At 40.1% G+C, this 13479-nt stretch overlaps 1 protein-coding gene across 8 annotated transcripts in view; it reads left to right on the forward strand.

Moving 5' to 3' along the window:
- Window positions 1-13479, forward strand: part of LOC114338523 (titin) — a 751244-nt gene that overhangs the window by 479999 nt on the left and 257766 nt on the right. For all 8 annotated transcript variants that reach the window (XM_050662823.1, XM_050662825.1, XM_050662826.1 and 5 more), the window contains one exon: window positions 2110-2269. In XM_050662823.1, the coding sequence (XP_050518780.1) occupies window positions 2110-2269 (160 nt within the window). The remainder of the gene's footprint in view (window positions 1-2109; window positions 2270-13479) is intronic.

Below are 13479 nucleotides of genomic sequence, written 5' to 3' on the forward strand. Positions count from 1 at the left end.
TTTTACATAAACAAAGTTGTTTTTAGAACTCTTTAGCGATGTGTTAGTATAATATAATATGTATGGATTATCATCGAAAGCTGATATGATCAACGAAAAAAGAAGATGAATTTGGTGACTTTTCTAGTAACTTTCTTGGGTGTGAATCTGTCTTTTTAGTTCACTCCTCTTGGTTAAAAAATCAACTATAGAATTTTAGTTTTGGAAACGTTTAGATGTAATCCGAACATTTCGCTACGATGAACCACCGCATTTTTTATATTTTGTAGTTCTTTTGCAGTGCTTGCTATTAGGACGGTATCATCAGCGTAACCTGATGTCTATGCTGGTTCCGTTAATCTTGATTTCACCTTGGACCTTGTCTAATGCTTCTCTTAATATATATTCCGAATACAGATAAAATAATAGTGGTGATAAGACACAAACCTGTCGCAGTCCTTGTCGAATTCGTATATCTTCGGATGTTGTGTTCTCTATTTCAGTTGTTGCTGTTTGGCGCCGATATAATTCTAAGATACTTCGCAAGTCTTGTTCGTCAGTTGTTCTCAGAATATCGATCATCTTTTGTTGGGTAACGCAGTCAAATGCTTTTCGATAACCAATGAAACATGCGTATACATCTACATTCATGTCTTTTCATCGTTATATTAATACATTTAAAGCAAAAAGAGCTTCTCGTGTTCTCCATCCGTTTCGAAATCCTAATGGAGTCACTCACCTGGAACTAACACTTCCTTGATTCCGGGATCATTTCTAAAGTTTATTTTGTAATATACATTTTCGTAATGTCCCGGTCAAGTTCACTGTATATTCTGAATAGACACATTTTTGGTAGAACCTTCAATTTAGGGCTCAATCGACTAATTATTCTGTGATTTTCTCAGACTTACTTGTACACAAAAAACACAAAAAAAAGAAAAATATTTATTTTTGTGACTGGGACAAATATTAATTCGAATCATTTTTGCGTTATTTTCTTATTTTCATAAATCTTTAGTAATAAAAGAAAGCCTTTTATTGCCATACAATTTTTTTTCATGTTTATGTCCGAGCTGCTTATAGTAGGGGAGGAAAGTATGCTAAATGTGCAGTCACTCGAGCGCTTTGGGGACCTATTGGGTTGTGAAGAGTAGGTTCTAAAACCAAAAAAAGTTAAGTAAAGTTTTTCATTTTAGTGGGGACCTGGGGACTTTCTATCTATCTATAATTCGAAAAAATATTTCAAATAAAAGTTACTTATTTTTACGTAAGGAATCCGAATCTGCAATAAAAAATGGGTGCTTCTATTTAAAATTTTAAAGTAACCCCCCACCCCACATCCGTAAGGGGTCGTGTTTGGTGCCATTCGATAGATTTTTCAAACCCTATTGAATAAGTGTATTTTTCAATTTTTCGATCTGATGTTCATTTCGCGAAATATCGTGGGATTCGTATTTAAAACATTAAATTTACCCCCCACCCTTCTCCGTGGGTAGTCGTGTTTGGTATCATTCCATAGATTTTTGACAAATATTAAGCACGTATTTTTTAGTTTTTAGATCTATCGTTCATTTCGCGAAATATTCGCTTTTTTCTTGTGAAACTTTGTGACTCACCCATTTCCTTACGCCCCGACCAAATCAGATTTTTGAAATATAAACTCTTTTGCATGTACTTAACTTACCTTATCTTAATCTGACGATTTCGAGTTTTTCTAAGGATAGATTCCCCCCACCCCTCCGTTAACGAGCTCCCCTGTGTTTAGAGCCAATATATAGTAGAGGTACATCTACAGGGTACCAGGGTTCTCCCCATATGATAATCTGACGCGCTCGAGTTACTGCAAAACTCCCCGCTTGGGCTCCCCTACCATTATTACCACCATGATATTCTAGTCCTTGATCATTATTGAAAAGGTTTTTTTATAAATATGTATTGCTTCCAGCTGTGCAGATTTTTTGTTATTGATGTAAATTGTCTTTTTCTTGAATTACACTTTTTATATTACTATGAGTTGCCTACTTTACCGATATTTTAACAACACGTTACTTTTGTACATTAAATTGAAACTTGCAACTGTAATCTGCGAAATTTCTTAGACAACTATGTAACAGTAAAATCATGTTTTAGGTGTTAACCAAACTAAGTCAACTAGAAATACAATTAACCGCTACAGAACTGCCAAAAACTTCCCCTCAACTTGCTCAACTCCATGCTCAATGCGCAAAAGCTATAGAAGAAGCCACAACAGCGCCCATTGCAGAAGGATATGCCATATTGGATGCAGCAGGTATGCTTGTTTTCATTTAAACTATAATACGTAGAAACTACATTTTTTTTTTCATTAGAATAATATCTTTACTGCTTCAGTCTTTGCTTTCTTGTCCTATCCTAAAATGAAAGACTCATTCTACTCATTCTAGATATCAATGAAAGTATCATTGAATGCATATCCTTTTATCGGATCCAACTCAATAGATTTAAACACTTGCTGTATGGTATTCTTCTGTTAACACCTCTTGTATCTGCTTAACGTGTAAAGATAGAACGTGTAAACCATTTTAAATACCTTGGCAGCTGGTTAAATGTAAATTGCTACTGTGATGAAGATCGAAATATCGCTTAATAGTCCATTCTTTCACGGTTTTTGCTCTAAATTTTAAAGAACCGCTCGGATTGACATGAAATTTGGCATACGTATAGCTTACATGTCAAAGAAAAAAAGTGATATTGTGCCGATGTGTGCTTTTGCCCTGGGGGTGACTTTCACCCCTTCTTGGGGGTGAAAAAATATATGTCCAAAATAAGTCCGGAAATGGGTAACTGACTAATTTTAAGTAACTTTTGTTCTATAGAGCTTTTTCGCCAAGTCAACACTTTTCGAGTTATTTGCAAGTGAATATGTTCATTTTTCAACAAAATAACCACATTTTTAGACGGTTTTTCGCAAATAACTCAAAAATTAAGTATTTTGTCGAAAAAAATGTTCTTAGCAAAAATATAGCCTATAAAAAAGTAAAAAAAAATGGTGTATGCGTTAGGTCTCTGGATCTCGTAGAACCAGAGTTATAGCCAATGAAAAATAGATTCATATTCACCAAATTTCAAATCGAATACTTCGACGTGAAATATCCAAAAAATTAAGCACTTTTTGGGAAAAATCTATTATAACTTTTTTAAAGTGTTTAAAAAATCTTTATTTCTGTTTTTACAAAAAGTTTCTAGCATTAAATTTAAGCAAGTTACGCTCAAAAGAAGCAAGCAAGCAAGCAATTTGATTTAACCCGACCTGTGGGATTTGTTCACCCTCTCGAAGGAGTACATTCGGGTGTAACAAGTCATTGGGGCGAGGTGTTTTGACCCGAGTTATACAGGGATCACCCCACCTCGCTCCAATGCCCCAGGCCATCCCTTTCCCCCCCATAGCACGCTGATGCGCGATGGGGGCACAACTATCGTAGCCAAATGCTCTTCACAATGGAACCCTGGGTAATAAGATTCCACTGTGGTACCCTAATCGAATGCAAAAAACTATGCCCAGCGTGATGCGCTCTATGCCTTTATCTTCTTAATAACTTATCCGCGGTACTAAAAATTGCTTGCTTGGGCCCCGAGTCATCGTGCCGAGCCCCACTGAGCCCTGCTGGGCCCCGCCCGATGACTCGATGCTCTAATTTTTTTGTATTTTTGGTTTTTTTACTTTTTTTGGGGGCTTTCGCCATTTTTTATTTTATATAAATTTTTTTGGGGGCTTAAGGCCCTTCTAATTTTCTAATATTTGCTTACCTTGGAGGTGGTCGTGGTACTTGGACTTCGTGGGTAACGCTATCTTCGGCACTTGTTTCGAGCTACGAACACACTACTATCACTTATCACTTTTAGTTTATCCTATAATTTGTTGTTTCGGGCGTCTGTGCTTCCATCGGTGGAACTCGTCGTATCTTAGCGTCTCTCGCAGTATGTAATTTGGGTGATGTTCTAACTCTGCGAATTTGACCCTTGCCTTGTCTGTCATGGTTTCTGTGACTCTCACCTGTTGGAGTTCTCTGAACAGGAATCTTTCAGCTACATATCTTGGGACTCTGACGGCCTCCCTCAAGCTGTTGTTATGGACTGCTTGGATCTTCTTCTTGTGTGTATTACATACGTGTCCCCATGCGAGAGACGCATAAGTTAATACCGGTAGGATTATACTATTTATCAATCTTAACCTTGTTTTGAGTGTTAGTTTACTTTTTCTGCCTGTGAGTCCTCTTAGATTCGCTCTTGCTATGTTGGCCTTCTGGACTGTGGCTTCTACGTGTTTTTGGAAGGTTAATCCTTTATCCATGATGACTCCTAGGTATTTGGCTTCGTTTTTCCACTCGATGGGCCTGTTCTGCACCCTCAATTGTTCCTCTGGCTGCTGTCTCCCTTTCTTGTATAGAACCGCTTGTGTTTTCTCTGAATTTATGGCTATCTTCCATTTGATACACCAAGCTTCAATTTCTTCTAGTGCAGTTTGTAGGTTGGTCACTGCTATATCTGCGTTTCTATGCTTGGCCGCTATTGCTGTATCGTCGGCGTAGAGGCTCATGAGGGTACCTGGTGTTCTAGGTACATCTGCGGTGTATATCGTGTACAGCAGGGGTGACAGGACCGCTCCCTGTGGTACTCCAGCCTCCGGGATTCCGAGTTCGGACAGGACTTGTCCTATCCGAATCCTGAACCTCCGGCCGCCCAAGTACGACGAGATTAGCCTCGTCATCGCTCCGCTGTACCCGTAATCCCGCATTTTGAATAGGAGCCCCTTGTGCCAGACTCTGTCGAATGCCTTGCTTACATCCAGGAACGCTGCTCCAGTGTACTGCTTATCATTGAAACCGGCTGCTATGTACTCGGTTAGCCTGAGGACTTGTAGTTCGCTGGAGTGCTCTGCTCTAAATCCGAATTGAGCCTCTGGGATGATATTTAGTCGGGTTGTTTCCGCTTGCAGTCTGCTGAGGATGATTCTTTCCACTATCTTGCTGATCGCTGGAAGTAAGCTGATTGGCCTGTAGTTCTGTGGGAATGTGTGATTCTTGCCAGGTTTTGGAATCATGATGACACGGGCCTCTTTCCATCTGTTTGGGAATGTCTTGAATCTTAATATTGCGTTTATAATATTTGTGAAATACACTATAGCTTTTCTGGGCAAATATTTTAGGGCTCTGTTGGTTATTTCGTCGAGGCCAGGCGCTTTTCTCGGTGAACTATTTTTGATATGTTCATTGATTTCTTCCGGTGATGTTGGGGGGATGAAGTCCTCTGGGTCTTCTGGTCCTTCTTCTTGTTCTTCGACTTCTTCCAGGAAGTCGTCGTCTTCGTCTTGGTGGAAGTTCAGTCTGCATTCATCTTCGAGTGTAGTCCTCATCGCCTCTGCTTTGTCTTCTATGGTGTATACCATGCCGTATCTTCCATGTAGTGGGGGGATGGGTTTCCTGTCGCTTCTCAGCATTTTCTGGAGCTTCCAGACATTTCTCATGTTTGAGTCTTGTTCTTCCATCTCTTGTACGAAGTTGTCCCATTTTTCGCTACGGTGGAGTTTTAGGGCCGTTTGGACCTCCCTATTTAAAATATTTGCCCAGGATTTATCTACTCTGTTTCTTGTTCTTCTTGCTGTTTTCTTTGCTCTATTTTTTTCCCTTATCAACTCTTGTGTTTCTTGTGGTATGTCTTTGAACCTTCCCATGAATATCTCGACATCTTCCTCTGTTGTGCTGTTTCTAATTGCCTCTTGGATGATATTTTCGAACTCTAGGACTTTTCCTTCTATTTCTTCTGGATTGTTTATTACTGGCACTATGTTTATTCCTTCACTTACTAACCTTTTGTAGTTAGTCCACTTTATTTTCTTTTTTGTTCTTTTTGGCGGGTTTGTCTCTTCCCATGTTCCGATTTCTAGTAGGATGGGGTGGTGGTCAGTTGATCCTTCGTCCAGCGTGATTAATTCTGATTGCAGTCCTAGGTTTTTGGCTACAACTAAGTCGATGTGTGTCGGAAGTGCGTTTCCTGGGTAGTGGGTAGGTTCTTCTGGGCCCATTGCCATTGTGTCTTCGTTGTTTTCTATGTATCTGTTTAGTAGTCGTCCATTTCTGTTCGTAGCTCTGTCGTTCCAGTTGGGGGATCTTGCATTCAGGTCTCCTATTATGATGGATGGTTCGGCGATGTTTAGGAACGCATCTAGGTCATCGTCCATTAAAGGGTCTTGTGGTCTTACGTAGGCTGATGTGATCCTTATTGCGCCTTGCCTCATGTTAACTTCTATTGTTGTGGCTTCCATGTTGACCAGTGGTGGAGTAGTGTAACTGGTGTGTCTAATACCCTTCTTTACTAGGATGGCCGTTCCTCCTGATCTTCTAGTGAGGTCGTTCCTATATACGTCGTATCCAGGAAACTTTAGGTTGAAGTTGTTGTTCAGTTTTGTTTCCTGAATTGCTACGATGTCCATCTCGTATCTGTTGGCGAGTTCATCTAGTATGTTCTGATTTGTGGTTATGCCGCCCGGGTTCCAGGAGCCTATCCTCAAGTATCCCCTCTCTGCCATTAGTTCTGTGCCTGCCTGGTGCTGATTATCACCTCTTGGACTACCTTAGTCACGATGTTTGTGACCATCCTGACTAGGTACTCTTCGTCTGGGAGGGTTGGTCGGTTGGACGGTGTGTTGTTCTGCGCTGGTTGGTTTCCCTGCGTGGCTTGCGCGTAGGATACCCCGGTTGCCTGCTGTCTTCGGTTTGGTGGTGGTCGCTGTTGTGACCTCTGTGGTGGAGGCCTCCCCCAGGTTGGGCACCTAGGACATCCTCTGTAGTTGGCTGGGTGGCTCCCATTGCAGTTGGCACACGTTGCCTTGACTTCTCTGTCTCTCTGGCACTGCTTTGAGTGGTGTTCTTCGCCGCACTTCACACATCTCGGGTCCTTGTGACATGAGTTCTGGGCGTGATGGTACCCTTGGCAGTTGAAGCACTGCGTCGGTCCTGCTGCCTTGCGTAGGTCCTCTACCACAACTTTCATGTGGCACAGGTTCGTTACCCGCTTTGCTTTTTCCACGTCTTCCTGATCCAGTGTCATGACAAACATGGGTAGTGGCCTCCTTTTCCCTACTCTCGTAGACATGTTACGTGCTGTGTGGCAGGTTATTCCATATTGGTTTGCCATGTCTTCTTGGATTGCCTTCTCGGTGGTATTCGTGGGCAATCCTCGTAACACTAATTTTGGTTTCCTGTCTTCGTCGAGTGGAAAGGCTATCCATTGTAGCCTCTTTTTCTCTTTGGCGGCGTATGCTTCTGCATATTCCTCCACTATCCTTGTCATCTTTCTGTAGTCATCCGGGCTTTTAGCCTGGATGAGCGTCTCTCTGCCACTTCTGGAGATTTTGTTTGTGGTGATGATGCCTTTGCCCTGGGCTATGGTAAGAATAGCCCCTGTCTCGCTGACACTCTGTAACTTAATTACAGGCGGTTTTCTGTATGGTGTTACCTGGTTTTCAGGTAACACGGCTTCTTCGTCTTGGTTTGTTTCCATTGACACTGTATCAGTTTGACTGGAAGCGGCAAGCGCGTCCCTATCTGTGCTCGTGGATGGCACTGGTTCCTCGGGGAGGGGTAGCTGTACCTGGGGAGCTAGTTTCATGGCTTTTTCTTGGTTGGACGTCCATGCGGCGTCTTCCTCGTCGGTTAGTGGAAGGTGTGTCGCCAGGGGTGGAAACTCTTCCTTTCTCTTTTTCCTCTGTTGGGTGGACGCCTCCTTCGTCGAGGTGGTAGCCTTCTGGCTGGGTGGTCGAGTCTGCTCGGTGGTCATCTTTTTGGTGGCAGGCTGCTCTACTGGTGGCTTTTTGTCCGTCTTTTCGGGGTTTTTCTTCTCCGATTTCTTTGCAAGTTGTTTCTGGAGAGCTATCAACTCGTCGAATCTGGCATCCATCTTTTCGCTCATTCGTCGAATCTCCGTATTCAGCTCTTTGATCTCTGCCTTCTGTTGTGCGATCACATCTTCGTATCTTTTGTTGTTTGCATCAACGTTTGCTGCAAATTCTTTCATCAGGGTTCTGAGTCGGTTGATTTCTGCGTTGGCCCTTGTCAGCTCGTCTTCGCTGGCGGCATCCTCTTCAATCCGCTGACGTTTGGTAGTGCCCCCGCCTTCGGCGCCTCGGACGTCTTCGTCCATGTCCTCGACTTCCTGGGTGGCCTCGATGTTCTGGGAATCCTCGACTTCCTGGGTGGCTTCGGCGACGTTCTCGGTGGTCCCGACGTTCTGCGTGGAGTCCTTGCCTTTTGACTTCTTTTTCTTTTTTCTTATTCTACGATTTTGGATCGTAAAACCGTCTTTTCCATCTTCCTGGTCGCTCGAGTGGTCATCGCTGCTCTCTTCAGGGTGCTGTAACAGGAGGGACTCTTTAGAGTCTGCATATCTTGGCGGGGAAAGCGCCTTGGATCTGGGGGGTGACCGAGATCTGACTCGCGTCATCTTTGGTTGGGAGCGGTAACCTAACTTTTAGAAGAAGCCTTTTTTTCAGCCGACTGGCCCGACACCACATCGACTTCAGGGTTGGCTCCCTGCACAACAGCGCGGTAGTTCTCGTACCTAGACAGAACTAGGTACGGGATCCTCTTGATTTTCTCAACTCTCTGACCTTAGGGGCCGGGGCTGCAAGATGTATTCTAAATAACTACACCTTGCAGTGTCGAGGCACAGTGTTTTAAACTGTACCCATTCCTAACGGAGGCACAGAGAGTATCCCGTAGCGGGCTCACGTCGAGCCCGCTATTGCTTATTCTGCTTTCCAACCCTTGTTTGCAATGTCTCAGAAAATTCAATGAAATCAAACTTCCTGAGTTTCACCACATCCAAGAGGTTGGCTTTTGACTCTGCTTCCACGTCTTCGCGTCTAGCGAGAGCGAGCGCTCTAGTGTTGCTGTGCTTACATTCACAGCCGTACTAAGAAGTACGTTACACCAAAGCACTTCCCTCTCCTCGACTTGTTGCGCTGCTACTGCTGCTCGTCCGCACTCTGCACGTCTTGTCTCTTCGGCGGCTACCGAGAGACTCTACGCTCAAAAGAAAGTTGGTCCCTTTTGTTTTTGCAAAAAAAAATCGGGAAGACCACGCCCTAATTAGCAACTTAAATTAAATTAATCGTTACCGCTCCACAAATTATTTTACTTATGTTGTGTTTATATGATCTGTAAGTTTCATCGATTCAAAGTGCTTATTTTTGAAAAAATTTGGTTTCAAATAAAATTTTTAAAAATATGCTTTTTTTTTTTTCAAAATAACTTAAAAATTATTAAAGATACTAAAAATCTCGAAAAACAAAAAAAGTTAGATTTGCTTTTCTGAATATCATGTATTTTTTGTTTTTCTGTTGGACAAAAATTGATTAAGATTTGGTGTTTTTAAATTTACATACATTCGTGATCAGTGACTCGTTTAACCCCTTTTAAATACAGCCCTTTCAATAATAAGGACTTTGAACCGATGAAACTTACAGATCATATAAACAATATATACAGGAGTCAAGAAACTTATGAAGTCGTAACGATTAAGTTCATTTAAGATATTAATTAGGGGGTGATTTTCTCGATTTTTTTACCAAAACCAAAAGGGACTAACTTTATTTTGAGCGTAACTTGTTTAATTTTGATATTAGAAATTTTTTTTATAAAACAAAAATAAAGCTTTTTTTAAACACTTTAAATAAGTTGTAATGAGTTTTCCCCGAAATGTGCTTAATTTTTGGTTATTTCACGTTAAAATATTTCATTTGGAATTTGACGAATATGAACCTATTTTTCATTAGCTATAACTCTGCTTCTACTAGGTGTAGAAACGTGATGTATACACCATTTTTTTTTAAATTTTTTACAGACTATATTTTTGCTAAGAATGTTTTTTCGACAAAATACTAACTATTTGAGTTATTTGCGAAAAACCGTCTAAAAGCGTGGTTATTTTGTTGAAAAAATGAACATATTCACTGCCAAATAAGTCGAAAAGTATTGACTTAGTGAAAAAACTCGATAGAACAAAAGTTACTTAAAATTAGCCAGTTTATCCATTTCCTGACTTTCTTTGGACGAAAATTTTTTCACCCCCAATAGGGGGTGAAAACCACCCCCAGGGCAAAAGCACATATCGGCACAATATCACTTTTTTTCTTTGACTTGTTAGCTATGTGTATGCCAAATTGCATGTCAATGCCAGCGGTTCTTTACAATTTAGAGGTTTTGCAATATTTTACCGTTAAAGAATGGACTATGAGGCTTTTATGGCCTGGAAACCAGTTTTATGTAATTGAAACCTCTCGATGCCTTTTTGCAATAAAGTCCTGAAATATTATGTGTGGTCTATCATATTATCTGGTTGCGAGACATGGACATTAAAAACCACAGTGTTATATAATATATAATATATGGACCGTTCACTCTTGTTAGAGTATAGGTCGCTCAAATACTATAAGCTCTTTTAATCAATTTCACGCGGTGGTTTAGTCCGCAGTTTCCTTTAGTCCGTCGTTCATAGGTTGTAATGTTTTTTTGCCTTCTCTACTATCTTCTTCCACTCTCTCCGGTCCTGAATCTTTTCTCTCTAGTTTGCAATTTCCATCTTTGATATATCGTCTAGCAGTTGATCTTCCCATCTTATTTTTGGTCTTCCTTTTGGTATATTTTTTACTGGTTTCCAGTTCATTATTTTCCTGATTAGTTCTTCTGTCCCTCTCCTTTGTGTGTGCCCAAACCGCCTGAGCCTTTGTGCTTTAATGAATTTCACTATATCTTCTCCTTCAGTTATATTTATTATTTCATGGTTCATCAGCTTTCTATATTCCCTTGTTTCTATCTTAACTGGGCCATGTGTTCTTCTCATAATTTTTCTCTCAATTATTCTTAACTTTTCTTCGTCTTTTTTCGTAAGGCACATTACTTCTGCTCCATAGGCTATCACTGGTCTAATTGCTATATATTTTTGATTTTTTTTTGCTCAGGTTTTTGTCCTTGAGTAGTCGGTGATATTTCCAATATACTCTATTACCTGCTTTAATTATTTCGTTTATCTCTATACTCCTTCCGTTTTTGCCGTCCACCATCACCCCCAAGTACCACAGTGTTAAATAAATAAAAATCATTCGAATTGTGGTGTTATCGACGTATTCTAAAAATATCGTGGGTTTTGCACACTTTCAATGAAGATGTTCTCAAAATGATGAATTCAGGACGTCTGGTCATAAATATCATAAATAGGAGAAAAACAAAATACGTCGGCCATATATAAGGAAAGAGATGAATTGGTCGAAAGAAACTTTCATGGCTTCGTAATAATAGGCAATGGTGTGTTTCCACCGTAGAAGCGTTCCACCATTATTTCGCGCAGCAGCCGATAGAGAAAGTTTTCATGAAATTTTAAACATGATGACGGCCAACGTCTGAATACCGAACCGCACCTAAAGAAGAACAAGTATGATATTCTGTCTGTCTATAATTCCGTCCGACCCATATATTTATTTAGGCATAAATCTTGATTTTCTGGTATACATTATTTTCTTCATTAATATTTCTTGAGTACTACTACTACTATCATTTACAGCAGGGGTGGGCAAAAGCCGGCCCGCGGGCCGCATCCGGCCCTTTCGCTTACTTTATCCGGCCCGTTAAAAAATCCCACAAGCAATTTTTTTTAAACTCGTAAATGCAATTTTGTTGAAATCGACAGTGTTAGTGCGATAGTGTGCTGTTCATATAAATAATAAAATATGTAAATAATAAAGAATATTATAATTCCGAAGAGCTGTAACCCTACTTTAAAGTATACAACATAGTTTCACAAAGCAAGATTCTACTGACTACATAGAATTGAATGTGCACTTCTCACACTCTTTGAGACAGTGATGTTTTGGTTTCAGCCAGGATATTTGTTGTCTCCAAGGAACACTTTTTCCTTCGATTTTATACTTCATATTCAGCTGTAACAACTCATACTTATTATTTTTAAGTATGTGCCCCAAATAATACTTATTATTTTTAAGTATGTGCCCCAAATATGCTGTCTTTTTCCTTTTAATAGTGGTCAAAAGTAATCTGTCTCTTCCCATTCTGTGCATCACCATTTCGTCCGTAATATGATCTGTCCATGATATTCTCAAAATTCTCCTAAAAACACTTCTCAAAAGCTTCCAGCTTTCACATTAAGTCAACATTAACAGTCCACGCTTCGGCACCATAAAGAAGAATATATAGTTAACATTTAACATAACAGAGAAGGATAACATTTTACTATCCTATATGTGATTTGCAGATTGAGTCTTTGGTTATACTCAGAAATTTTCTCACCTTCAAAAAAGCTGCTCTTGATTGTCCTATTCTTGATACAATTTCCGATTTCGGATTTAGATCTTCCGTAATCCAGACCTCTACCCTAAGTGAAGTATTTCATTTTGTCCACTTGTTTATATCTTCATTTTTTATCTGGACCATATTTCTTTAAAAATTACGTGACATATTTTACTGGCCACAAATTGTTCGCATGTACACCCAAGTAATACAAATGTTTTCACCCATTTTGAAAAAATGTGAAAACGTTGAATTGTCCACGTCCGTCTGTCTGTCCGTAAACACAACTACTCCGTTATTAGAACAGATAGAACGACAAATGAGGTGTCGAATGAAAGCTCCTAACCCAAGGATGCTATTAAAGGTGAGAAATTTTACCTCGGACTTCCAGTTTTAGAGTTGCAACCGGAAGTACGGTTTTAAAGTCACCTAAATAGTATAAGCGATATATCATTCGACGTGCCTTAGCAAGATGAAAACAAGTGTACAATTTTGGTTTTTATATCATTTCCGGTTAAAAAGTTCTAACCGGAAGTGCCATATTATAGTCACAGAAATAGTACATGTGATACATCAACAGTCGACCACTAGACCCGTAAAAGTCTAGAAAAGTCGAGCTTGAATCTTTAGTTCCGGTTTTGACGTCATTTCCGGTAAGCTCCGATAAGTTATGACCGAAAGTTTGTCAAAAATTACTGGAAATTAGTGAAATCGTTTATCAATCGACGCACAATTATACGAAGAGTTCAAATATCGACTTTTGGTTCTACTTCCGGTCACGTTGGGTAAAAAATTAGGACTTACGAAGTCTAATTACTTGTTTATGATTACTGTTATCTATTATTCACAGTAAAATTTCTTTATCCAAATGCTTTAAAATGATACTTATAGTAGTTTTCTCAAAATAATTTCTTGGATAGGGAAAAACTTTACCAATAACATTCGCGTGTGCACAAGCTTACGTACGCGATATACTATACCGCCCGGGAGACATTTTGAAAATTTCATTTTGGCCCGCGCTTAAAAGTATTTGCCCACCCCTGATTTACAGCGTTCTCCGATGCCTTCCGACTCCTAACCGCCATTCTTCTCTGTTTATCCATAGACCTGGAGGGATTTCTCCTTCCTCTAGTTCTTTTTCAGTTCCCTCCCTCCAGCTTCT

This window comes from Diabrotica virgifera, chromosome 9 (genome assembly GCF_917563875.1).
Source record: "Diabrotica virgifera virgifera chromosome 9, PGI_DIABVI_V3a".
NCBI classification, from domain to species: Eukaryota; Metazoa; Arthropoda; class Insecta; order Coleoptera; family Chrysomelidae; genus Diabrotica; species Diabrotica virgifera.